Here is a 25,597-nt window from a genome sequence, read left to right as displayed (position 1 = left end):
GGACAATAAACCACGCCTTTCAAATTTTAGCCCCGCCCAGATTTAAGATGGCGTCTCTTCCAGAAGGATGGGAAAAGCGCGAATCTCGTTCCTCCGGAAAAGCATTCTATTTCAATTTATTCACCAAAGCAAGTCAATGGGAGCCACCTGCTTCTGTCGGCCCTGGAGAGGTAGAAATCAAACTATTGTCATTATTAAAATAATCTTTGTGCAAAAATCAATGTTTCTATCTTTTCATTTTATTTTCTTAGGTTCAGGCCTCTCATCTTTTAGTGAAACATAGAGAGTCCCGTCGTCCTTCCTCATGGAAAACAGAAAATATTACAAGGAGCAAGGAAGAAGCTTTGGCCATGCTCAAAGGTGATAATTAAACTCTAATTATTATTCATTATTATTAATTAATTAGGTTTTAGGGAGCAGATTGACAGTGGTCAAGTTGGTTTTGCTGAGCTGGCCTCGAAAGAGAGCGATTGTGGTAGCGCTAAAAGAGGCGGAGATTTGGGTCCTTTTGGACGAGGACAGATGCAAAGTAAGCAAATCATGCCATCATCACTTGACTAATGAGCTCATTCCATTGTAGAACCATTTGAAGAAGCAACGTAAGATTTTAATGTAGTATTATATTATTCTTCCTTTCCCTTCGATTTTTCTATATTTATTTATTCTATCTTTTAGTTATGCTCTGAAGATAGGTGAACTAAGTGAGCCGGTATTCTCTGATTCAGGAATACACATTATCATGAGGACAGCATAAGGAATGGAGCATCAATTACTGACTGAACTTTAATAATTTCTACATTTGTGTCTTCAATCTTCATCAATTTCGTTAAAATTGATTTTTTCATTTAACTAATAATTATTATCATAAAACAAAGTATAGTAGGTGTCAATACACTACCACATGTAACCACAGATACAGTACACAATAAGGATTGGAAATAAACTGTATCTTAACAAAGTAGTGCATAAAATTTAATATTGAAATTATGAATAATAGTTGGAAGCAAGTCGTATGATATCTGGGGTAACTTCAGATGCTCTTTTGCAGCCAGTAGACGCCATCACTGCACGAAGTTCATCTCCTAGCATTTGCAATACATCAAAGACTCCATCTTCACCCTAAAAACATTCATTTACATGTAAGTATTCATTTATTACTTTTTTATGTTACTATCAACAAGAGTAGATCTACTCTTGCTACCAATATTACTTGATATTACTAACAACATCTGTGTGGTTACTTTGATTTTGTATCTAAGAATAGACTGAAATCTTTTCTGCATGATTTTGCAACATTTTGCCTGCAATAATAAATGCAACCCCAAATGTTACTAGCAACATGTTCTGTAGTGTATGTTGGGCTTAAATGAACAAAGTATGCGACAATATTTTAGTTATAGAATATAATTTTTATCTTACATTGCATGCAAGTCCCCATATTATTGGTTTTCCCACAAACACTGCCCTAGCTCCAAGTGCTAGTGCCTTCAATACATCAGTACCATGACGTATTCCACCATCAACATAAACCTCAACCTTTCCATTGACTGCTTTAATAATCTCAGGCAAGGCATATAACTAGTGATTAGAACATTTAAGGATCAGTTTAAATTGATTTATGTGCATCTAGACTTACAGTTGGTGGCACAGAGTCAAGTACTCTGCCTCCATGATTGGACACATATATTGCTTGGATGTCATGTTTCAGAGCTTCTTCAGCATCATGTGGATTCAGAATACCTTTGATGATTATAGGCAGTGTTGTAATACTACGCACCCAATCAACCCAGTCCCAAGAAATTGGCTCAAACATTTTCTCTTTTACCTCACTGTAGGGATTTGACTCTGGAGAAAAAATCTTATCATTAATTTCTTTGGAGAAGTTTCCAAAGACCTCGGGGTTTTTTATAGCATAATTTTTGATTTTTGATTCTTTCATTGCTGCATAACTAATAGGAAAATTTGGTTGATCGCATGTAATCACTATCCCACTGTAACCCAGAGATTCAGCTCGTTTTATGATGTCTTCCACGACACAGCTTTCACTCAAAAGTGGTTGCAACTGCATCCATCTTAGCCCTTGGCCCTTGCAAGATTCCGTGACTTCTTCCATGCTTTTGTTTGAAAAAACACTTTGTATCATGCATACACCAGCTCTTGTGCAACCTGATAATACCAAAAAAGAAAATAGTTTACATAAATCAATAATTGCATGAACCTTGGTCATGCCAACAACATTCATTGGCAGCAGCATCTTGTGTTGCATGTTAATGATGGCATGCAATTTAAGCAACAAACCTTTTACAGTTGCCTCTTCTCCTTGAGGATGAGCTAGAGCATGCCTTCCTGTAGGGGCAACTCCTATTGGTAGAGCCATCTTGCTTCCTAAAATATTGACAGACAAGTCAACTTCAGATTCCTTGCATGCTCTGAATGCTCTTGGAAGTATATAATACCTTGGGGTGAGTTGAAAAATCACAAATAGGATTAAAACAAATAATGTTTTACTTTTTAAATGCTTCTATGTTTTCCTTTTTTGTTTGTCCCAGGCAAGATCCTTCAGAGTAATAGTTCCAAGCAGATTCTTTTACTTTTGAGTGAGCACTCTGTTCATACTCTTCAAGACAAGTCAAAATGCTTGAGTTGAAGCTAGCCATTTTTCTTTTAAAAGAAAAAGTTACCAGCTTGACAATTATTAGTTATATACAACTGATAATCATAGATAATACAGTCTATTTATCCCGATTTATCCTGACTAGGCCGGCCCTGGGATCATAGATACTATGCTGGGATGGTCACTCCTCCTCGTGTAATTTAATTATAAACTTAATACAGCAAACATTACCTTTGGAGCGAATAAGAGTATGTTGTTATGTTTTAATTAGCGGCATACCTATTGTGTAATTTGACGCCTGTTTGTGTAACACCTGGCTAGATCATGATTTCAAGAACTACACGGTTAGCCTTTAAAGTGGTTCTTAAAATTAACTTCTCATTATTATAAAGAGGCACTTGTAGGTACAAGCTGTTACATCAATTCATTACTAAAAGCACATAAAATTAAAGTACACAATACTAGCAGCAAATTCAAAACAAATCCTCGATATTGGTAGTCTCTGATTTTTTAGATTTACTCCTCTTTTTCTTCTTTATGCTTCCGTCTCCTCCGACATCTCTGTCTGATTTCTTTTTCTTTTTCTTCTTCTCTCTTGGCTCCTCTTCCTCCTCCTAACAATTAAATAAATAAATTAATTAATTAAAAATAGAAGATTAGACTGACTGACCTCATCATTTTCTTCAATTGATTTATGAAGAGCTCTGCAAAAATAAATAAATATCGCTACTAATTATTAATAACAATTATTTATTTTGTACCTTGAAAGCCCGTGAGTTGATCTTGGTTGTACTGATGGTGACTAAAATATGTAAAAAATGTCTAATCAAAGTTTGTGCTGACAAGCATAAAAAATGCTCAAAACTTTAGAAATCTGAAAAGTATACTGGGTATTTTTCAGATTTTGGTAAATTTCTTAAAATGGTCATAACTTGAAAAATTTAAGTCGGAATCAGCTGAAACTTTCTACACAGCATAAGTACATCAATATGTATCAGAAAATGTAATAAAAATTGTGAGTCATTTTTTAACCATTTTTTGGAAAAAAGCATGGGCTATAGCCTTGGGTATTATTTTGGTAAATTTCTTAAAATGGTCATAACTTGAAAAATTTAAGTCGGAATCAGCTCAAACTTTCTACACAGCATTAGGACATCAATATGTATCAGAAAATTTAATAAAAATTGGGGGTCAATTTTTAGCCATTTTTTGGAAAAAACCATGGGCTATAGCCTTGGGTACTTTTCAGATTTTGGCCTATTTCTTAAAATGGCCGTAACTTGAAAAATTTAAGTCAGAATCAGCTCAAACTTTCTACACAGCATAAGTACATCAATATGTATCAGAAAATTTAATAAAAATTGGGGGTCAATTTTTAGCCATTTTTTGGAAAAAACCATGGGCTATTATAGCCTTGGGTACTTTTCAGATTTTGGCCTATTTCTTAAAATGGCCGTAACTTAAAAAATTTAAGTCGGAATCAGCTCAAACTTTCTACACAGCATTAGGACATCAATATGTATCAGAAAATTTAATAAAAATTGGGGGTCAATTTTTAGCCATTTTTTGAAAAAACCATGGGCTATAGCCTTGGGTACTTTTCAGATTTTGGCCTATTTCTTAAAATGGCCGTAACTTGAAAAATTTAAGTCGGAATCAGCTCAAACTTTCTACACAGCATAAGGAGATCAATGTAAAGGAATCATTTTAAAAAGATATCAATCTAAAAACAAACTTACATCATCTCCTCCAAGCCAAGCGTCCAGTGAATTAAAATCAAACGGGTCACTAGGTGCAGGTGTGACTGGACTACCAGCTGCTTTATCACCTTCCTCCCCTCCATCTCTGGACTTCTGCCGCTTCTTCTTGTGAGATTTCTCCGAAGACGACGACTTTCGCGATTTCTTCTTCTCTTTAGCCGGAGCAGAAGGGCTAGAGCTATCGTTATGACCTAGCAACAGTCCACCACTTGATTTTGGTTTCTGTGTTTGGTGTGTCATTAATAATCCACCGGATTTAACTTTGGAGACGGGCTCCGGAATGTCTTCGTCTTTCATCATGACGACAGGTCTCTCCTCTTCCTCTTCCTCGCTCTCTGTCAGTGCAATCTCATGAGCTGATTTGAGTGGGCGAGGAGCAGGTGGGGTAGCCTTGACAGGAGCAGGTGGGGTAGCCTTGACAGCAACAGGAGCTCGAGTTGGTTGAAGCATCCCTGTAGAATGATTAGCTTTTTCTTCCTCTTCCTCGGGGCTTGATAAATCCTCGTCAAGTGCAACAACCGGTCGCTGGACTCCATCTTCATCACTCTCACTCTCACTCTCTTCGATTCTCTTAGTAGCCGGTATACCTCTTGCTGGCTGGACTGGGGTTGTCTTCTTTGTGGGTTTAGAAGGAGGAGGAGGAGGTTCAGGCTCCTCTTCTTCTTCTTCAAGCGATGATAAGTCTTCGTCCATTGCAACTTGTGGATTGACTCTCTCTTCATCTGAGTCGCTGTCATCATCAGCTGCTTCTCCTCCTCCTCCTCCTTCGCCTCCTTCAAAGAACTGGTCGTCTAGTTCTCCCTCGGGGACAAAATCATCAACGTTGCCGAGGGATTTCTGACGAGGTCGGCCAGGAGGAGATTCTAAAAATAGCAACAATAATAAATATAATAATAATAAATGCATTATCTTACTAGGCGAAGGTGCATTGGTTGGTTCTTTTGTTTTAGATTTTGATAAAAACCCAGTAAATCTCGACGATAGTTTCTTAGCTATTGATCCACCATCAGTACTCTCCTCGGTTGGTATTTTCGGAGGTGGAGGTTCTTTCACCATCTCTTTCTCTGTTGACTTGACGGGTAGTTCGGGAGTATGGCCTGGAGGTGTGTTAGTGGGTGGGGCCTCAGGAACAGGTCGATTCTTTGGAGCCTTGGGGTTCGCTCTATCTGATAAAAATCTATTAAAATAAAAAATATCTCAATAGCTTTAAAATTGGAGCCTTAATTTACTTGTCGTAATCCTGGTCTTCTTTAGAATCAAGTCCTTCACTCACAAGCTAATTATCAAAGTGGGTGTGGCTCAATTAATAATATCTGTACGGTTACATACCATTATCTGTTCTCGGTTTGTCTTTAATTGATGGAGCAATGTCTCTTGCTAGCAGAGAGAGAAGCGATGATAATTAATAAATAAATCAAGACTTGTTATTAATATGTACGTGTAAACTAAAAAACAGTTGTGCTGATGTTAATAATTACAACTTACTTGCAGTTGAAGAAAAGGGATGCTTAGAAATTTGTGTAAATATCTAAGACCATAGCCATTCTTCATGCAACTCTCGGCATATCTTATATCAGCAGCACCCTCCGGCCTGAGGAAATAAAAAGAAAATAAATACATACCTTTTTCTTTCTTTCTCTCTCTCTACCTGTTTAAATGAGTAACGTAGAATTCGGCATCCTCCATTGAAACTGATCGATGCTCTCTCATATCTAAATAGTTACCCTAGAAACAGGCCACACCCACAAAATGACGTCAATAATCACAGAAAACGTACGATAACGACAATCGGCAAATGTAGCGGAATGTGTTGTAATTCTCTCTCAATGTATTGCCAGGTCCTAAACAATGATGTAATATGATGTCATATGATGTAACGTGATATCACATGACTCACCATTGTTTAGTGATGTCATACATTAGAACGACGCAGTGAGCTCCTTTATAGACGTCAAGAAAACTAGCATCAAGTGCCATGTCCTAAAATATACTAGAATATACTGGAATATACTATCAATGGCACCTGAGATGCATCAGCTTCGTTGCTTAATTTTAATGGGACGTCTTTTCCTTTTTTTGTAGATCGACCTATAAATTTTTTAATAAAATATTTTTGTTGTTTCTTTCTCACCTTGATCAACGACATCCCATATTTCAACCTTTACCATGTCGTTTGTACCTATAAAAACAGCACAGAATGAGGCCACGCCCATTACTATTAAACCACACCCACATGGATATGTCCACTGTATGTGCCCAACTTGAATCTCATTGGTCGGTATGTACGACTCGGTGAACGGTTTTCCCTGCATCCGTCTAAATAGACAAGACTTCCCCGTATTACGATCACCACGGATCAAAACTTTCACTGAGAAAAATTAACAAAATAGACTTTTAAAATCATTTTTATCCCGTGTTTCCCCTCACTGTTGTACTGTATTCCTTTGGAAAACTTCCTCTGTAGGTTCTCGTCCATTGCCTGGACTCCCTCGGGAGTTGTAGTGTCCAAAAGCTTTCCTCCTTCATTTCCCATTTCTCCCTTGAGCTCTGCAGACAAGGTGGGCGTGGCTGAACTAGAGGGTGTGGCTAATTAAAATATTTGGTGGGCGTGGCGCCATTTTAATTATTCAAAATGGCGTTTGATCCAAAGGGAAAATTAGAAGTCAAGGATCCTGAATTGTTGAAGCCACTGATGTTTAGTAAAAGTCAGAGAGCATTCACATATTTCACGTTTATAGTCTCAGCAGGTGAAAAACATCTATTTATAATTATTATAATTTTATATGCAACTTTATCTTGTAAAGGATTGATGTATTACTGTGTTTTTAAACATAACTGGGGAGAAAAGAGAAACTGCTTCTCATGGGTATGCTACACATTATATTTTACATTTTAATAACATTGTGCAGCTATATAAATGATTTTTTTTGAGTGGCTAAAATTTGACCCATTTGCAAAAAAATATAAACTTGCCACTTTGCACCATGCTTATAGCTATGAATAAAAAAAACCACTTGCTCTCAATAGTCAATATAAAACTAGCAATTCATCAAAATTTTGTTGTTTTAAAATTACACGGTATGCTGTGTGTGAACTGTTATTCCAGACTCCTCCTTCTCTCTCTCTCTCTCTCCTTAGATAAGAGAGTTCACTGAAGAGTCAAAGAAGCGATTCTTTTCCGTCTCAGAGGAAGATCATGTATCATTAGAAGAGCAAAAAAAACAATCACAACAACAAACAAAAACTTAATAAAGAGTAGAGATGAACAATGATGATAACGTAAAAATAACAAAAAAATATTTATTGCGATACTTTATTTAGTTCTACGAGATACCTAATTGAGAGAACATCAAAGTAATATTGTAAAATGACCACGCCTACCCCTTATGACTGACGATCCCGCGTAGATTGATGATGGAATTATAACGCGATACCCAACCACAGCTCCAATTTTCGCCCACTTTGAGGGTATTTCGCATGGTTTCTTGTAAGCTCTCAGGTGGTAGGAGACATCTGTCATCATTATGAGTAAAGAGTTTAATGTCAACTTCCTTGCAATATTGAGCCAAATCCTAACAAAGGATTTTAAAATATAATAAAAGTTTTTTTTTGTACCTCGGGTATGGTGCAACAATGAGCCAAATTCACTTGATTAATCCTTGGCTTTACCTGCGAAAAGGATGTCACATGACTGTCAAGTGATTGGTCGTACTTTGGCCCAATTGAATAGTTCTTCTAATTCCTTTTTATCAAGATCTGCTACACCTACTACCGACATTTTCTTTTGCATTGCGGACTCTTCAACTCCCTAAAAACACCAAAATTTTGATAATAAAACAGAATTTTGATAATAAAACATCTCCATGTTAAAATGACTCCATGTTAAAAAGGATACATAATGCCTTGCCAATTTTCATGAAGGACAATAGTAAGATAATGTGAACTGTTAAAGGTCAAAAGAAGAGAAAAGAAATCTAACTTTCCATAGCTTTTGTATATTCTCCATTGTTTTATCCTGTCCTTGGCAAGATGGCGGTGCTAATATCAGCGTGTCGACAGCATTAATACCTAACTCCACCAAACCTGTTTAAAAACCACATACTATAAAACTATCATCAATTGCTGCATAATTATACTTGTATCAACGGCTTGGGTTATTTCATTAGGGTCCCATGCACTTGGAAATACTTTTACTAAAAGGATAAGTCATGTGACTATCAGGTGGTACGAGGCTTACGTGTGATTGTGAGGTTCTCCCTCTCGTCTGGTGGAATCGTCTGAGCAAGGCCAGCACTTCTTACTACAGCCAACTTAAAAATGAGAAAAATAATAAAACCTCATTTTAAAAATGATAATACTTCATCAGGTAGTGGGTTTGGTTTTTGAGACCCAGAATAGCTGATCAGTGTGTTCTCGATAGCAGACACCAGCTGTGTTAATATAATTGAAATTAATGACAGTAACCCTGATTAAATTAATGATCTTCCATACTTCTCCAGTGGAGGTCAGTAGAGCTTTCTTTTTTATTTTGCTCCAGCTGGCAATGTTACCACAGTTGAGTACTACCTTGGAGCGGCTGGAAAAGAGCTCGTCAGAAGATGATCCAGACATTCCTTGCAAAAAAAAAACTGTTTTTTGTTGAGTTGTAGTCGAGACAGCAAATAATGGCAAGATGAATAGGGCGTGGCTGGTTATAAACTGATTAATAACTGGTTCGAGTTATTAATAGTTATTACAGAAAAAATGGCGAATTTGTGGTATATCTGTCTCTTGTTTTTCCTCGCTAGAAACTCCTTAGTTCTCTCAATTAGCAGTCACACTAACAACTGGGCCGTCCTTGTATGATACTTTAAATTTGAATACTAAAATTATTTTTTATTTGTAGGTAGGGTCGTCTCGATATTGGTTTAATTACAGACATGAGTCAAACGTTCTCTCCATTTATCATAGCGTTAAAAGACTTGGCATACCAGACAGGTAGAATTATTTCCAATTTATTTATTTATCTATTTATTTATTTAGTAATATAATACTTATGCTGGCTGATGATATGGCCTGTGATCCAAGAAATCCAAGACCTGGTAAAATTGCTGCTGTTTTGGTACTATCCCTCTCTTTTTTCTCCTTTCCTTTCAGCCACCATATTCAATGACGTCAATCAGCAGATTAATGTCTATGGCGACGATATTGAAGTGGATTACAGGGGATATGAAGTGGGTGGAGCATCCACCCACGCAAATTAATCATAAAATTTTTATTAGGTGACGGTAGAAAATTTTGTACGGGTACTGACTGGCAGGTTAGATAAAGCAGTTTCGCAATCGAAACGTTTACTGACTAATGAAAGAAGCAATGTGCTAGTGTATATGACAGGTGGGTATGGCCCCATTGTTGTACAGGGATTAAATATCGACTAGGTCACGGAGGAGATGGTTTTTTAAAGTTTCAAGACCACGAGGAGATCTCAAATGCCGAGCTGGCAGACATATTCCAGCAAATGTGGCAAAAGAGAAGGTACAGTACATGTGATTTATTTATTTTTATTTTATTTTCAGGTACAATGAGTTGTTGTTTATCATTGACACTTGCCATGCAGAGTCAATGTCAAGTCTATTCTATTCTCCTAACATCATTGGAGTAGGCAGCAGCCTTGTAACTGAAGAATCCTTCTCAGTAAGAGAGAGAGAGAGAGAAAGAGAAATGAAACTGATATCCTTTCTCTCTCCTCTTTCTCCTTTTCAGCATCATTTGGATGACACTATTGGTGTCCATATCATTGACAGGTGGACTTATTTTGCTCTTGCTTTTCTAGAAAAGCTTAAGCCAGGGAGCAAGGCAACCCTTAACAGTATGGTAAGGATGAAAAAGAGGGAAAAGGTGATGCCGGTATTATCTTTTTTTAGTTTGATTATTTGGCTCGTCAAAAAGTTGAGTCTACTCCTTACATTAGAACTGATCTATTTCGTAGGAACTTTAGCGAAGTGAGAATGCAATCTTCAATTGTCAAATGAGAATGACCCTAGATCTATATTAATGTCATTATGATAGTGGTAAGTTGTTTTTTCTTTTATTTGTAGGTTCTAGTAACAGATTTCTTTGGTAGTGTGAGGAAAATTGAACTTATGAGCACTTCAGATTCATTGCCATTACCGTGAGCATTGGCTATTGATATAATAATAACATTACTATGAGTGATTTAGTCCACCACATCAAAGGAATGATATAGAGGATGTAGTAATAGATGATGGAGAGAAATCAATGAGAACCAATCAGTTCTCTCCTCCTTTGTCTCCTGAAGATATGATCAAACCAACTTGACATTTTTTATAAAATTATTTTGTCACTGATTTTTATCACTATACAATTTGATGAAACCATTCAACAGCTATAATATACACTTTTCTAGTAATTGGCACTTTTTCACAGCCAACAACATCACAGGTCAATAGTGACAAAAGTTGTAACATCATTCACGCCACAAAAACATCGCCTACTTGTACAGCTTCTTGACTTTATATTGGGCAAATATTAATTCCTAGCACAGTGTATAGCGCTCTGAATACTAGCTGGAGAAGAAAGAAGATAGTCTAAAAGCTTCTATTGTTTATCCACAACCTTCAAATAAAAGCTTTTCTAGACGCTTCATTAGAGGGAACAGGACAAATTAAAACCTGAATAAAAGTAAGCCCACACCTTATGTCTATATAGACCAGTCTTTTAATAAGGTTTTCTACTTTTAGAATGTCTGTAGTAAGGAAGCGTTCATCATATTCAATATCCTTTAAATTGCAAGCTGTTGAAGTAGCTGAGAGGGTATCAAGAGAAGGAGGTATAATAAAAACAAATTAGTTAAAAAATCAACACATTATATTCTCTTTTCTTTTACTCTTGAACATATACATGTATACAGCTGCAAGACAATTCAAAGTTGATTCGAAAAGGATACGAGAATGGTGCAGTCAAAAAGAGAGGCTACTTGCATTGCTGAGAGAAGAGAGAGCAAAAGGATTATCAGAGAGGAAGAGATTAAATGGAGGGGGTAGAAAGATGATGGATGAAAACATGGAAGAGGCTCTCTTCCAATGGATCGTTTACATGAGCAACCAAAACTTTCGCGTGTCGAGAGAAATGATAAAGGATAAAGCAAAAAAGCTCTCAACGGTCCCAAATTTCAAAGCTAGTCAAGGATGGCTTCAAAGGTTTATGAAGAGGAAAGGTGTTGCCATTCATCAGTCAAGGCATTGCCCTTATGCTGAGTATCTGCCTACTCCTGAGCTTATTGAGGACTTCACTTTTATGCAGGCAATGGCTCACGGATATAATGGACACCCACAAGTGATGCAACATAATCTTTGCTGATGAGTGACTAGTTTTGTACTATGTATATTCATTTCATTTAAATGAAAAATTAATCATTTAAAATAAAGTTGAATGAGTTCTTATGATAAGAGTTGAAAGGTCTTTAGCAAAAGTGATAGCAGAAGCTGTGCCAGAGAGTGAGTCTGAGAGAAAGAGAGAAGGTGAGATTTTGGAGTAACAAAGAGTGCTATCTGTCAATAGACTTTGCTCTAATGTCTCAGGAATAAGTGTTGGGAGACCTTTCCAGCTATTAACAGTAGACCAAAGAGGAACAACTGCAGACTGTTCTCCTTCTATAGAAGCAAAAGACACTCTGCCACAGGAGCAGGTCCTGCTTGCATCAAAATGAGTGTAAGAGGAATGAGAGTGGGGAAAAGACCAGCAGTGATTGAACAAGGAGTCTGTGAGAGTTACAGAGTCTCTCTTGTTGTGATAAAGAGCTGCAGCACATTGCTTTAGACTGGTGGAGAGAGCATTAGACACTGCAAGATAAGTATCTGCAACATAATAGATCAATAATAAGAACAATGGGTAAGTTAATGATTTAATAATCTAATTTTAATACTTACTAATTGAACTCATTAGTCTGCCACATAATTCATCATCAACGCATTCAGCCTATAGTAACAATGTATGGTACAAATAGACAATCTTATTGACTAGTTACCTGTTTAGTTATGAAGCTTGCAAGTTGAGTTAGTACACACCCACCACCACTAACGAGTTGTGGATTATATAATAAATCTTCAAGTATATTTACTATTAAAAGGTTAAAGTTTTACAAAAACAGGAAGGCATCTGAATTTACTTGTAGATTTGACGACAGATTTTAGTTCCTCACCAACTATTTCTAATAAAAATGGCAGAATGATGGTGGCATGAGGAGATGGGCCTTCTAATAATATAAACCTGTAAATAAAAATATAAAATGGTCACTTTTTTCTAATTTACTGTTTGTCTCCAATGACTTGTACAGTTACAGACTTCAAATGTCCAAAAAGTTGAGGAGAAATTGTAGCAGATAAAGAATTAATGACGACAGCTCCAGTTAGATCAATAACTGGATCGATATAAGGAAGACCTAGTCTCTCTATAATGGGGACACCCTGAAAATTAAATAAAAATAAAGACGGGTTTTGTCTCTCATACTTTCCCTTCTAAATATTCCCTCAATGAATGATGGACACATTTCTGACACAGGACTAGTCCAACTCCACTATTAAATAAGGTGGCTCCCAATTCTAAAAGCTCCTCCTTCTTAGCATCAGCTATCATTCTACTGGCAGAAACCTGAGAAGAAATTGATGCCTCGAACGAGGTTTTATTCTTAAAGCCATCATCTTCATCTCCTGCTAATGATATTTTAAACACAGCCACTGAGATATGTCCATTTTTATCACGTCTAAAGTCATGATGGGCCAAAGATAATGTCATTTCTCTATCAAAACCAATAGAGAGCATTTCTTCTATTAATAGTCCATGGTAGAGCTTGGTACATGGGCATTGAATCTCATTGATGAGGTAGACATGTATTTTATTTTGTATAGATAATGATCCATGGTCGTCCTTTGAGTTGCTAGGGACTGCAACATGAAGAAAAGCCTGTCATGAAATGAAAAGAATAAATATAATGTCTTTCTCTTTAAAATAACTGCAGAAATTCTAAATCTAAAAAATTCCCTGTACTAAAGCCCATGCTTTTTTCAAAAAAATTGCTAAAAAATCACCCCCAATTTTTATTACATTTTCTGATACATATTGATGTACTTATGCTCTGCAGAAAGTTTGAGCTCATTCTGACTTAAATTTTTCAAGTTACGGTCATTTTAAGAAATAGGCCAAAATCTAAAAAATACCCAAGGCTAATATAGCCCATGCTTTTTTCCAAAAAATGACCAAAAAATGACCCCCAATTTTTATTACATTTTCTGATAAATATTGATGTCCTTATGCTATGTAGAAAGTTTGAGCTGATTCCGACTTAAATTTTTCAAGTTACAGCCATTTTAAGAAATAGGCCAAAATCTGAAAAATACCCAAGGCTATAGTCCATGCTTTTTTCCGAAAAATGGCTAAAAAATGACCCCCAATTTTTATTACATTTTCTGATACATATTGATATCCTTATGCTGTGTAGAAAGTTTTAGTTGATTCTGACTTAAATTTTTCAAGTTATGAGCATTTAAAAAAATAATTTTCCGCCTATTTCCATTACACATGAATAACAAAATTAAGAACACAATATTAATTAAAATAACATCATTACCATCAACTTCTATACTTACCTGTAACAACACAGATGAGAAGTGATTCAATTCTTCGTTATTAAAACAAGACGAGAGAGAATGAGAAGATAAAAGTGTCCTAGTAACACTCATCAAATGAGAAACTGAAGACCAATCACAGGTAATGACATATGGTGGAGTACGAACCCTTTCGATACATTCAGTTAATATGTGATCTATGATATCTGAGATCTGTCTTCTTGGACAATCAAGAGCAAAACAATTCAATATAATACTAAAAATACAAAATTAAAAAAAGTGCTACATAATTAGCTAATTATTATTCATTGATCTGGCCCCGCCCCCATTATTCTAATTAAGTATTTACTTTGTTGTAAGCAGCGAGGCCAGTTTTGCTGCATCTTTGTGACGCTGAGAATAAGTTGAGAGAGACCCAGTGAGTATCCTTAATACTGGATTGAGACTATCCAATAGTTGAAATACCTTCCCTGATTGGCTAGTAATGGTCACGTGACCACTGGCCACTGGCTGGAGTAGAGCCACTCTGTAAAGATAGTATTATTACCAAAGCTTCTTTTAAGCTTTTTACCTTCCGTGAGGGCCGTAGCAAGTCGCCAAGACATCTCTAAACTCTTTCAACTCTTTTTGTGTGTCTGGACCGGCCACGTGCTTAAGCATGTCTGCTTCAACTACGCCCACTTGATCACGTGATCAGGTAAGGACGAATTTTATTGTGTTTTAAATTATCCTTAAAATTATTTTAATAGGTGTCTGGAAGTATGCCCTCTTGCACTGGTCTAAAAATAAGGCTTGCCCTTCATGGCTGCACGAATAGACCATTTTTTCACATTATTGTGACCGAGAGTAGATTCAAAAGAAATGGCAGACATCTTGAGCAGGTCTGTTAGCCCCGCCCCCTAATTAATTAATTGATTTTAAGTTCAAAATTGTGTGATTATCACTTCTAAAATTTTAGCTCGGCTCGTTTGATCCTATGCCAAACTACAACAATGAGAAATTAGCCTCACTCAATGTTAAAAGAATCAAGTTAGTCATTGATGGGTGGGGCATTGTAGCTATTATTATTATTATTATTATTATTATTTATTATTTTGTTTAGGTATTGGTTGGGAGTTGGAGCCACGCCTACTAATTTAGTGTCTAAGATTCTAGGATTAGTGAGCTCACAGCCTTAATTTTATTTTATTTTTTCTAATAAAATTTAATTTAAAATTATTTTAGGCAGGACTGCTTCCTATTCATCCCAGAACTTATTTAGAGACGAGACGTCGTAGAGAAGGATTGTTACAAGAAACAGCTGTAGCTGAAAGTGAGGAAGCACGACTAAAAGAACAATCTTAAATTGAAAAAAATATACTCTATAATTAATAATTGTACTATATCACAGTGATCTTCTAATAATATAATTTAAAATGTAAGCTAAAAGATTTTGAGTTTTTTAGGGGGCGTTGTGTTAAAATTATATTTGCACTCTTCTATCGTTAAATTATATTTTTGTGTGGAGTTTGGCATCCATCCTCATTCCTCAATGGGTGAGTGGGGATTTCCAGACTGGGCTTGATGTATCGTTGAAAATCGATGAGTATGAGGACTTGAGAAAGTTAACGTAACTTTCAAGACTCTTCCTCGTTGCCTGAGACTGATCGAGTCTCTCCTGCAACTCCCGGACTTTTGACTGGGATTTTCGTTCAACCTTATAAGGAAGAGAATAAATGAAAGCATATACATTTTTGCTAAGTCCTTAATTATGAGTTTACCTCATCTTTAGTTTTCTGCATTTGACTGAGTTGCGCATTAACTCGTCCTACTTGTGCTTCAAGATCAGCAATTCGTGCTAATTGGCTCCTCTCTTTAGACTCATTCCTATTCTTCATGTCTTCAATTTGTCTTCTGGCATCAGATCTGGAGCTATCAAGCTGCCTATTGAGGGAGGCAATCTCCTCAATATACTGTTCCTCTTTGAATTGGAGCTGCTGGATTAGCTCTTCTTTTTTACTAGTGATGAGTAGAAGGTCTTTATTCTGCTTGTCACTATCAGCTAGCTTCCTTTATGAGAGAGAGAGAGGGGGGGGGGAATTAAAACTAAATTTGATACATCTCTTACTTTTCAAGTAGTTCAATCTTTACTGCTGCAGTTTTGACTTCAGATTTCTTATCTTGTAGTTTCTCCTTTAAATTGTCCACAGAAGAACTCTGTAAATGAACACACCATCCATTTATACCATGTACATGGTGTACACAATAGTTAAATGTGCTAACCTTTATCCTTAAATCTGCAATCATTCTGGTCTGGTCTGCAGTTGCTTGCTCATATTGTGCCAACCTTTCCTTGGAGTCTTGAAGTTTAATTGTTGCTGCCTGTTTAAATACAATACAATTGATCTAATGCAACAGAAACTTCATGTACCTTCAACTCATCAGCTATAGGCTCCATCTCTGAAAGCTGCTTCTGATATGCTATTTTGGACTGTGCATGAATGATGATTTATAATGTCAGAAAATCCCATCATTTTTACCTTTTCCATGTCAATATAGCTCTCATGTTGAAGTCTTTCAATCTCTTGCTCCTTTTGATGCAGCTCCTGCTCATGCTTGTCAAGCTAATGCAACAATTAGTTATGAAATCAGTGATTCCATTGTGCAGTTCACTGCATGTCTACTTGCATATATTGGGCCTACCTGTGTTTTATAGTCCCTGAGCAGTGTCTCATATTGTGCTATGGTTCCCTGTGCATCTGATAGTGTGTTTTGAGCTGACAATAACTGCATGTGTATGGAGAGCATTGTAAATTATTATTATTAATAAATTATTATTGATTCAACCTGATTTTCTTGTGTCTGTAGCCTGCTTTCAAGTGATACTACAGTAGCCTATAATTGTATGAGGAAATTATAATTGTATTGGTGGCTTTTGTTTATGACTCCTTGCCTTGTTTTGATCATTTTCTATTTGGAGTGCTCCATATTCTCTGTTCCTTTGCGACAGTTTTGCTGAGACAGCACTAAAGGACTTCTCGACATCTTTTATTTGACTATAAAAATGATAATATCAAGTGAAGTCAAATTAATTTTATTTGCATTTATTAAATTCACTTTTTCAAGCATCCCAAGTCTGACTCCATCTGTGCCTTTTCTCTGCTTGTTCTTGAGCTCTTGCTTCTCTCCAAATCAAGTTCACTAATCTGTTATAAGGAAGCAGAGAGGTGTACATGTACATGTACTACAGGTTAATAGGTGCTGTTTCTTACTAGACAGTCAACTTGTGTGTTCAAAGCTTCAATTGATTTCTCTGTCTTTAACACTTTATCTTTCTGTTGCCTAAGGAGAGAGAGAGAGAGAGAGAGTGAGGTATCTCAATTAGTTGCTTTACTTGTTTGAGCGCTTGAGTGTGTCCTTGTCAAGGTCAGCCTTCCTCTTCATAGTCTGGAACTCAGACTTCAACTTTGCATACTCAAACTCATTCTGCGAGAGGGTTTCTTCCAGCGACTATGTATGGAGAAATCAAAAAGAGCCGATTACTCTTGTTTGCTTGGCTGGCAATACCTTTATTTTCATTGTTAGCTCTGTCAGTTCCTTTTCCTTCTCATTAAGGTGTTCATGCAATTGCTGTGAGTGGATTGTTAGACTCTCCTTATCCTGTAGCTCTCTTCTAAAAGATTGGACACTTGCTTCTGATTCTGTTAGTTTCTTTAATAGGCTCTCGATCTCTTCGGTGTAGTGCTTGATTTTTGACTCTTTGGTTTGCTGGGATCTTATGAGGTGTTTGGCTGTTTTTAAAGAGAGGAGTAGCTCGCTTAGTCTCTCCTGAAGGACACAGGTCTGATCTGTTGCCTCCCGAGCACGACTTGGAGAAAGAGATTTATCCTATCACAACAAAATAAATACAATAAAAAATAACTTAAAAGTATAAATATATAGAAATTAAGTATAATAAGTATAAGTATAATTATGTATAAATGCTTTATCTTGCATCAAAAATATTATCTTTAGCATAGAAATACAAAATTTGAAGGTGAGGTATTAAATGTAGCACATTATTGCTAATTGCCGCATAGTGCAAATATGGACTGATGGTAATGATCACTAGTTAGCGCTAGGACTTTGTGATTAGGGGTATCAAATTATGATATTTGTATCAATCAAGGGCTCACTCGTATCAGTAGTCTCAGGGTCTCCTTTAAGAGATCAATCTGACGATTAACCGAGTTCAAGTCTAGCTCAGTCTCTGTTAGCGTTTGCATCAGTGATTCGCGATTTGTGTTAACTTGCTCAGCATCGTAACTTTCGGCTAGTAGCTTGGAGACTGGGCTCGTACTTCTCATCCTCTTCCCTCCTCCTCCTCCTCCTCGAGAATTGAGTCGAGACTGAGCTCGAATTTCAAGTTCTCTCTCGTCAAGCTCTCTTAAGTTTTTCTGTCGCTCCATTTCATTCTTGAGTGAGCTCACTTCAGCTCTCAGGCTGTCTAGCTTAGTGTGAGTACCATTGCTTTCAGCTGGCTCCTAGAAACAGCAAAAAGAAAATAAATAGTTTTTCATTCCAATATATAATCATGTGTCATTGATTTGCACCAGCGATTGCTATATCACTGTATTTATACTAGTGCGATCTTGCATACCAGTATTATATCAGTGGAGCCATTTGCTCCTGAGTTCAAGTCGCTGACGTGAAGGCAAGTACCATCTGCATTATAGCCGGGCTCTATATCAAGTCGATGAGTTGGACCCTGTGGTGCAAAGTGAGAATAAACAAACACTTATGGTGATTTTTAAGTGCACAAAGAAGCTTCACTTATAAGCTTAGTATTATTCATTATATTATATATACCTCCCAGGACATTCTTGTTGCTCCACCACTGGTTGATATTTGACGGGTTGTTCTTCCAGGCGGTGGGATCCATGGCCCCTTGCTAGTGCTGGCCTTCACCCAATCACTGGCTCTCATCCTCCTAGAAGAGGCCTGGAAACAAAGACGTAAAGCAACCATTAAAGGCACAATAAATACCTTTTTATCTAATACAGGGCTTGTACTGACATGTACGTGGACTGGAGCCTTTCTACTAACATGTAGATGTACCGGGGAGAGAGACCTGTTCATTTTATCTCTCCTTGGTACGAGGAGGCTCTGGTATGAAAAAGAATGCTCACTTTGCCAACAGGCGCCTCAGAATTGTTGTTCAATCGCCATGGCAACACATAGGTGTGACCACAACTATTAAGCACTTTGAAAATGTATTCATAACATTTTCCTTTCTTTTATTCACATCTTATAGTTCAACAAAAATTGTACTAAGAGTAATAATGAATAAATTCAAACATTCCACCTTTTACCCATTCCATAAAACCAGTGAACTTTGGGACAATCTTGACTTCTGACTACGATACCATCATGAATCATGCTACTCCGAGTGCTACTCTCAAGATTAAGATGAAAAACTTCCAAGTATACATTATCATATATCTGTATCAGACATTACATAATATATATCTAGACAAACACATAACATAACAAAATAATAATAATGGTAGTCAATAATGTATGGGGCATGTGATCATCACATGGTACTCTTCGCATACTGCTCAATAATACGAGAAATTACAACACGTTGAACTTGAGCTGTCCCTTCGTAAATCTATAAAAAATTTGAGTAAGGTAATGTGCAAAAATTTTACAAGGTAACCTGGAATATTTTTGCATCTCTCATTAACTTCTCGACCGGATACTCACTGTTGTAACCTGCGCCACCAAATACCTACAGGGGGCCCAAAAATAAGCAATAATACCAGACCCGGTATCTTAAAGACCTGGACGGCATCCGTGGTACATTTCATTGCAACGTCGGCCGCAAGAGCTTTAGCAATGGACGCATAATAAGTGTTTTGTCTGCCTTGATCAGCCTCCCAGGCACTGCGATAAGTGCAGAGTCGACTTGATTCAATACCAATGGCCATATTGGCTAATATGAAGGCCACTGCTTGATGCTATGAAGAAGGAGCTAAGACAATGGGGCATGAGTCAAATATTTACATCTATAAGATATTTTCCAAATGTCTTTCTTGTCAGAGCGTATTTAGTTGCTTCTTCTAGTGCTCTCTGAGCTAAGCCGACTGCTCCAGCTGCAACCTTTCAAATGATAAAATAAAAGTTGAAATATAACGGAGAGTTTTACAGCTGGTCTGGTGAGATCAAAAGCCCCCATGGCTATCTTGAATCCTTTGCCAGGAGCACCTAGAACATTCTAGAAGAGAAATGGAAGAGGATAAAGGTTGGAACGGACTTCATTTGGGATGACAACGTCTTCAAATGTCACTCCGGCTGTATTAGACGCTCTCTGTCCCATGTTCCATTCCTGAAGTAAAAAGAATGAGAAGGTATAAAAACTAATTTGTACAAGTATATAGCTTAAAACATACATGTAGTTGTTGTAAGCAACGTAAGAACATGTGCATGTATCAGTAAAAATTGAGGATTCTCTCTCAGTCATTTTTGACAAAATAGAAGGGACTTTTGTCCAATTTTTGAGCAACTTTAAAAATTTGTAAAAAATCCAATTTTAATCGGAATCAGCTCAAACTTTCTACACAACATAAGTACATGTATATGCATCAGGAAATGTAATAAAAATGGAGAATTCTCTACTTTTCATTTTTGGCAAAATTTGACCAAAGTCCCTGTATCAGCTCAAACTTTCTATGCAACATAAGTACATGCATATGAATAAAAAATGTTTTAAAAGTATTTTATATTCTTTGTTTATACCTTCTTCCCCGGTGTTATCCCAGGAGTGTCTCTCTCGACTACAAAGGCAGTGAAAGCGTCTCCAGTCTTAGCGTTAGGGTCCGACCGGGCTAACAGGAAGTACCTTAAGTGGATGTGGTCATAATAAAAACAAAAAATATCGCTTACCAATTAGCATAGCCACCATTAGTGATCCACATCTTGTTACCGTTGATAACCCACTGATAAAAAAACAAACGAATAAATAAATAAACACATAAATAATATTGATTACCTCGTTTCCTTTCTTAACAGCTGTTGTTTTAATCCCAGATACATCAGAGCCGCAATCAGGCTCTGTAACACAATAAGCCTATAAAAAGAAAAATAAAATAAAATAAAAATATATATATACTGACAGCAATTAGAGGCTCTTCTGTCATCCTACCGAGAAACTTTTTCTTTATCTCGTGAGACCCGCCAAGAATGACAGGTGCTTCCTGAATTAAAAACAAAATAGTCAAAAAAGGAATTAGAAAAATTCTTGGCATACAGCAAGATCATTAGCACCAATAGCTGTACTTATTCCAGTGCAACCAAAAGCTAGCTCGATTGCATTGATACACATGTCAACCAGCGGAAGACCAAGACCGCCTAAAAGAATAGAAAAGGCATACCTTAAGGTTACTTTTAAATACGGGTACTATTAATTGCGAATTTTGCGTTTGGGTTAAAAATCGTAATTATTAATACGCGCAATTATTAATAATGACATCATGATGCCATATAACTATTAGTAATAATTACTTAATCGCAATTTTTAATACCAGCAAAATCTACCTTGTGCTAAAATTGCAAAATTTAGTACCCGCAGTTAAAAGTCACTCTAGGGTATATAATATTCACACAAAAGTCGCACGACTAACCATATTCCTCTGGCACGGCTTGGTTAATAAGACCAAGTTCCCAGGCTTTCTTTAACACAGGCCATGGGTACTAAGAAATTAAGAAATAAGAGAATTCATTTTATTACTTGACGTACAGTATTCTCTCTGTCTCACCTCTCCCGTTTTGTCATAATGTGCTGCTACTGGTATGATCTCATCTCGTGCAAAACGACGCGAAGTATCTTGGAACTCTTTCTGCTGTGGAGTCAACTCTAAAAATACATTTAAAAATAATATTTTGAACGACAATTTGTTTCTCCTTCCACCAAAACAGGGAAGGGGTTAGCTTACCAAAGTTTATGCCACTACAATACCTAATCCCATGAAAGGCTTGTCGAGAAAACGAGGTAAACTTGCTTAGAGACACCAATTTGCTGGCCATGATAAAAATTATGCAACAAACCACGCCCCCTTAAAATCTATAAAAAGCCACACCCCTACTTGATTAATCAATTATTATCAATTTATCATTTATTTTAAATGAAGCAAAAATTATTATTATTGTATTTTTAGGAAAAAGTACAAAATCACGAGAGAAATTCAAAGGAACAAAAAGTAGAGATAATAATAAAGTGGCCTTGCTTCTATTAATAGCAATAATAAATAATAATAGTAATAATTGGTTTTTGCAAAAAGGAGCATTTGAAAACTAATTCCAGGTGGTCAGTTTTGTATATTTTGGTATTCTCCCAAAAAAAAAAAAAATTGAAAAGAGAGAGAGGAGCGAGAATATTGAGTGAAAATAACAATAAAGTTATTAGGAATTATAATAATTGTAAATAATAAATTCAATTAGTTAATTACCACAGAATTCGCTCTATAAAGAGAGAGAGAGAGAGAGAGATATTCATGAATATAATAATAGAACAATAAAAAAAAAGATTTGCAGCATAATCAAACAAATGTAGTGTATTTATCATAGGACAATTAATATAAAACTTGATTGTTTTATATGAAAAGCCGAAGGAAGAGGACGATCAATTTAAGCTTTGTCAGGGATAATAAAAGACTAACAATTACAGTATATCCTTGATTAGCTTTGAAGTTGATACAAAATTGGATCAACAAGAAGCTTTAAGCCTGGTTCACAACATGACACTAGGCCAACGTACCGTCAATTTTTAATCAAAAGCGTGGGCGATTTGACCTTTTGACGCATGCCTTCCGCTGGAATCGAACCAGATTCGATTCCAGCGTCAACGTAACGTCAGGACTAGCGTAACATTAGACCTACATTGTAGATCATTCTTGGGCATAAAACATGCTTTATAATGACTACATTGGTACTCACTTACAGTATGAACTAAAATCAAGTTCAGAGAGCTACGCACTAGTGGTGCCGATGGGATTAGGGGGAGGAGCATCAATGCCCTGCTGAGCTATATCTAATGATAACAACAACAACAATAAATAAGAACAACGACAACAATAATAATTTAATAATATCAATTTTATTCTCTATCTTCCTTGTTTTAGTTTTTATAAAAATAAAAATAATAATAATAATAATAATACTGAATTCTCGCTCACCTGGATCTAGTATAAATTGTCCCTGTATATCATCAGTGGCACTAGTGGGTGTGGACACACTAAAGTCCCCATCCCCTCCCCTTCCCTCACCCTCTCCTGCTCCCTCGTCCGACCCATCGTCCTTCTTTGTCCTTTTGTCTTTTGCTCGCTTGTTCTGGAACCAAACTTGAACCACGCGCATGTCCAGTCCGGTTTTATCCGAGAGTTCTTGGCGGACATGACGGGAAGGTTTTGGGCTGACGCAGTAGGCAGTTTTGAGAAGGTCCAGCTGTTTTTGACTAATGGTGGTCCTTGGACGCTTTTGACTGCCATCTGCTACAGAGAAAGAGAGAGAGAGAAAAATGAAAAATAGCAGAGAAAAGGGAATGGAGAAGTTAATCCAAAAAGGAGGAAAAGCCAACCAAGTGTTAGCCCTAAGGCAAATACAGGTAACTAATATCAGGGTTCAGCCACAAATCATGATAATTGGATAATTAAACTGACAGACATAATCCTATACTATATATATAATGTACATGAGTCTGACTTGTATGCAAGTACATGTACATGTATATACATGTACATGTACATGCAGAAACCATAAATGTGTAATATCAGCCAGACAAACCTAATAATTAGCGTGTCTGGAAAATTAGACAAAAAACAAAAAACAGCATAGTACTCTCTCTCTCTCTCTCTCTCTCTCCTTCCCTACCTCTAGCTTTAGCTGCCTCATAGTCAGCCTTACAGACTAGCTTCCTGTCGTCCATTAGATAGAACTCATCTCCTGTGGAGAGCTGTCGCTGACAAATAAAGCACGCGAAACATTGGAGATGATAGACATTCTCCTGTGCCCTCCTCACTACTTGTGTTGGTGGTATAGGCTGCTGACAACCAGCACATCTTGTACCAAATCTCCTAGAAAAAGAGAGAGCGAGAGAGAGGAAGAGAGGAAGAGAGGAAGAGAGAGAGAGAGAGAGAGAGAGAGAAGAGGGGAGGAGGGTACAGGGGCAATTGATTACCAGGTGTTATGTAAATAAGGTCAGTCACTCCCTCTCTTTTGACAATGTACATTCAACAAAACACCCTCCTCTGTCTCTCTCCCTCCCTCTAAATCATTCAATAGTCAGCGCTCTTTCCTACAGCTGCTTAGATTGTCATTTTATGTTGCCCAGTAACCAAAACCTGGTTCACAGTGGCACAAACACAGTTACCACAGTTACCATGAGGTAGCCAGTGCCAGTTGGCATAAGACATTGACAAAGGCTCAAAGGTCAATTCCACATTACAAAAAATTGTATAACAGAGTCTGAGATCACTGCATAAATTGGAAGTACAGTATAATTCAATAAGAAAACACTGTCTATAGTATAACAGTATAGTACTACTATATAGGAAGCGGATATACAAAAACCCATTATTGTTAGACAAAGGCTGTATACATGCATATATCCAAATGTATAACAATTAGATTACATTTTAAATAAAATGCCACCCGGAGACCGATGCCCCGTTTTATTAACAAGAGTTCCTTTTGGTGGTTCCTTCTTTTATAAATAATATATATAAATTTAAAACAATCTTCCAAGGTTAATTATAATCAAGCATAACAGAGAGAGATAGTAGTATCACTATGCCAACACAAACCTACAATGAAAACTTGGCAGTACTTTAAAACAGGTGCCCTGGGGGCAGTCAGTGTGTGTCTGTCCATTACAAAGCATGACCATTCGTGCACTGAGCACATGATAGCCACCAAAATAAAATTATATTTAATCTGATAATAATAATAATAATAATATTAAAAGTGCTGCATGTATACAAACATAGTGGGGAACTATAACCTTAGAAATATGAGATAGTTACCCTCATATTAGGGTTTAATACGTGTACATTGTGGAGATGTGCAGGCACCAGGGATTGTACAAGTATGTATAATATCAGAAACTAATGTGTTTTCCCTGCAATTACTATATAGTTGGGTAAATAAAATACTTACAAGTATCTCAAATATTTTTATTAGTGGACACTTTCAATGTATTTTTATACTATAGCAAAGGATTAGTTCATACTCTCCTCTTCCCTCCCCCCTCTCTCTCCCTCCCTCTCTCTCTCTCTCTCTCTCTCTCTCTCTCTCTCTCTCTCTCTCTCTCTCTCTCTCTCTCTCCCTCTCTCTCTCTCTCTCTCCCTCTCTCTCTCTCTCTCTCCCTCTCTCCCTCTCCTCTCTCTCTCTCCCTCTCTCTCCCCCCTCTCTTTTCATACTTTGAAAAATCATCTTTACAATAGACTTGTCCACTTCTAGAGTAGCATTTATCAGAGAGTTGACACTGGCAGTCTGAGCACCGAAGGCATTTAGCATGCCAGGACTTATCTTGAACTCTAAGTATAAACCGATCAAATATTCTAGTGTTACAACCAGCACAAAAT

At 36.8% G+C, this 25,597-nt stretch overlaps 10 protein-coding genes and 1 long non-coding RNA gene across 11 annotated transcripts in view; 4 read left to right on the top strand and 7 right to left on the bottom strand.

Annotated features, from left to right (window-relative positions):
- The first annotated feature begins 10 nt into the window (after positions 1–10).
- LOC100635311 (peptidyl-prolyl cis-trans isomerase NIMA-interacting 1-like) lies at positions 11–849 on the top strand. The gene is made up of 5 exons (XM_003386603.3): positions 11–170; positions 252–360; positions 407–529; positions 581–599; positions 676–849. Exons 1-5 carry the CDS (start codon positions 48–50, stop codon positions 752–754), a joined length of 453 nt encoding a protein of 150 aa, XP_003386651.1. The 5' UTR covers positions 11–47; the 3' UTR covers positions 755–849.
- LOC100637711 (hydroxyacid oxidase 1-like) lies at positions 803–2,801 on the bottom strand. Its single transcript, XM_011405674.2, has 5 exons — positions 2,509–2,801; positions 2,299–2,456; positions 1,637–2,166; positions 1,420–1,578; positions 803–1,119 (listed from the first exon to the last, which is right to left on the bottom strand). Exons 1-5 carry the CDS (start codon positions 2,655–2,657, stop codon positions 985–987), a joined length of 1,131 nt encoding a protein of 376 aa, XP_011403976.2. The 5' UTR covers positions 2,658–2,801; the 3' UTR covers positions 803–984.
- A 194-nt stretch (positions 2,802–2,995) lies between these two features.
- On the bottom strand, positions 2,996–6,960 carry LOC100637585 (rab-like protein 6). The gene is made up of 15 exons (XM_011405672.2): positions 6,802–6,960; positions 6,608–6,742; positions 6,506–6,553; positions 6,398–6,462; positions 6,272–6,354; positions 6,152–6,215; positions 6,023–6,099; positions 5,860–5,965; positions 5,704–5,751; positions 5,604–5,650; positions 5,289–5,551; positions 4,354–5,237; positions 3,376–3,416; positions 3,285–3,318; positions 2,996–3,228 (listed from the first exon to the last, which is right to left on the bottom strand). Exons 1-15 carry the CDS (start codon positions 6,905–6,907, stop codon positions 3,088–3,090), a joined length of 2,142 nt encoding a protein of 713 aa, XP_011403974.2. The 5' UTR covers positions 6,908–6,960; the 3' UTR covers positions 2,996–3,087.
- A 599-nt stretch (positions 6,961–7,559) lies between these two features.
- On the bottom strand, positions 7,560–9,061 carry LOC100637460 (glutamate--cysteine ligase regulatory subunit-like). The gene is made up of 9 exons (XM_011405671.2): positions 8,866–9,061; positions 8,733–8,804; positions 8,612–8,684; positions 8,511–8,567; positions 8,354–8,457; positions 8,087–8,182; positions 7,990–8,043; positions 7,756–7,946; positions 7,560–7,708 (listed from the first exon to the last, which is right to left on the bottom strand). The coding sequence occupies exons 1-9, from the start codon at positions 8,983–8,985 to the stop codon at positions 7,675–7,677; spliced, it is 801 nt and encodes a 266-aa protein (XP_011403973.1). The 5' UTR covers positions 8,986–9,061; the 3' UTR covers positions 7,560–7,674.
- A 41-nt stretch (positions 9,062–9,102) lies between these two features.
- On the top strand, positions 9,103–10,765 carry LOC100637334 (GPI-anchor transamidase-like). The gene is made up of 11 exons (XM_003386618.3): positions 9,103–9,213; positions 9,260–9,351; positions 9,397–9,455; positions 9,511–9,587; positions 9,636–9,747; positions 9,792–9,888; positions 9,930–10,047; positions 10,117–10,227; positions 10,278–10,355; positions 10,452–10,525; positions 10,575–10,765. The coding sequence occupies exons 1-11, from the start codon at positions 9,118–9,120 to the stop codon at positions 10,690–10,692; spliced, it is 1,032 nt and encodes a 343-aa protein (XP_003386666.1). The 5' UTR covers positions 9,103–9,117; the 3' UTR covers positions 10,693–10,765.
- A 984-nt stretch (positions 10,766–11,749) lies between these two features.
- LOC105312770 (McKusick-Kaufman/Bardet-Biedl syndromes putative chaperonin-like) lies at positions 11,750–14,657 on the bottom strand. Its single transcript, XM_019996486.1, has 9 exons — positions 14,569–14,657; positions 14,347–14,523; positions 14,019–14,253; positions 12,883–13,335; positions 12,685–12,839; positions 12,542–12,642; positions 12,401–12,492; positions 12,303–12,351; positions 11,750–12,230 (listed from the first exon to the last, which is right to left on the bottom strand). The coding sequence occupies exons 1-9, from the start codon at positions 14,655–14,657 to the stop codon at positions 11,791–11,793; spliced, it is 1,791 nt and encodes a 596-aa protein (XP_019852045.1). The 3' UTR covers positions 11,750–11,790.
- LOC100635187 (probable 28S ribosomal protein S16, mitochondrial) lies at positions 14,605–15,464 on the top strand. The gene is made up of 5 exons (XM_003386602.3): positions 14,605–14,694; positions 14,747–14,878; positions 14,956–15,026; positions 15,100–15,157; positions 15,222–15,464. The coding sequence occupies exons 2-5, from the start codon at positions 14,759–14,761 to the stop codon at positions 15,339–15,341; spliced, it is 369 nt and encodes a 122-aa protein (XP_003386650.1). The 5' UTR covers positions 14,605–14,694; positions 14,747–14,758; the 3' UTR covers positions 15,342–15,464.
- On the bottom strand, positions 15,311–19,179 carry LOC100637208 (outer dense fiber protein 2-like). Its single transcript, XM_003386617.3, has 17 exons — positions 19,002–19,179; positions 18,825–18,956; positions 18,616–18,723; positions 18,152–18,499; positions 17,544–17,864; positions 17,371–17,486; positions 17,249–17,318; positions 17,094–17,182; positions 16,930–17,032; positions 16,824–16,871; positions 16,680–16,763; positions 16,517–16,600; positions 16,408–16,467; positions 16,260–16,358; positions 16,105–16,193; positions 15,758–16,046; positions 15,311–15,693 (listed from the first exon to the last, which is right to left on the bottom strand). Exons 1-17 carry the CDS (start codon positions 19,092–19,094, stop codon positions 15,526–15,528), a joined length of 2,301 nt encoding a protein of 766 aa, XP_003386665.2. The 5' UTR covers positions 19,095–19,179; the 3' UTR covers positions 15,311–15,525.
- Positions 19,104–19,363, top strand: LOC109581965 (uncharacterized). Its single transcript, XR_002184830.1, has 2 exons — positions 19,104–19,196; positions 19,270–19,363. It is a non-coding gene; the product is annotated as an uncharacterized LOC109581965 (long non-coding RNA).
- A 56-nt stretch (positions 19,364–19,419) lies between these two features.
- LOC100634812 (medium-chain specific acyl-CoA dehydrogenase, mitochondrial-like) lies at positions 19,420–22,115 on the bottom strand. Its single transcript, XM_003386599.3, has 14 exons — positions 21,953–22,115; positions 21,776–21,873; positions 21,641–21,710; positions 21,268–21,368; positions 21,134–21,214; positions 21,010–21,087; positions 20,904–20,956; positions 20,757–20,859; positions 20,275–20,346; positions 20,167–20,235; positions 20,025–20,120; positions 19,802–19,978; positions 19,678–19,749; positions 19,420–19,629 (listed from the first exon to the last, which is right to left on the bottom strand). The coding sequence occupies exons 1-14, from the start codon at positions 22,041–22,043 to the stop codon at positions 19,552–19,554; spliced, it is 1,239 nt and encodes a 412-aa protein (XP_003386647.1). The 5' UTR covers positions 22,044–22,115; the 3' UTR covers positions 19,420–19,551.
- A 24-nt stretch (positions 22,116–22,139) lies between these two features.
- Positions 22,140–25,597, bottom strand: part of Lim3 (LIM/homeobox protein Lhx3-like) — a gene marked incomplete in the record, with an annotated part of 6,825 nt that continues 3,367 nt past the window's right edge. Inside the window, 5 exon segments of the mRNA NM_001305249.1 lie at positions 22,140–22,478; positions 22,957–23,046; positions 23,192–23,506; positions 23,886–24,088; positions 25,433–25,596. Coding sequence (NP_001292178.1) covers positions 22,985–23,046; positions 23,192–23,506; positions 23,886–24,088; positions 25,433–25,596 — 744 coding nt within the window.

Source organism: Amphimedon queenslandica, unplaced genomic scaffold, assembly GCF_000090795.2.
Source record: "Amphimedon queenslandica unplaced genomic scaffold, v1.1 AMPQUscaffold_13409, whole genome shotgun sequence".
NCBI lineage: Eukaryota > Metazoa > Porifera > Demospongiae > Haplosclerida > Niphatidae > Amphimedon > Amphimedon queenslandica.
This window is presented reverse-complemented; position numbering and strand designations above follow the sequence as displayed.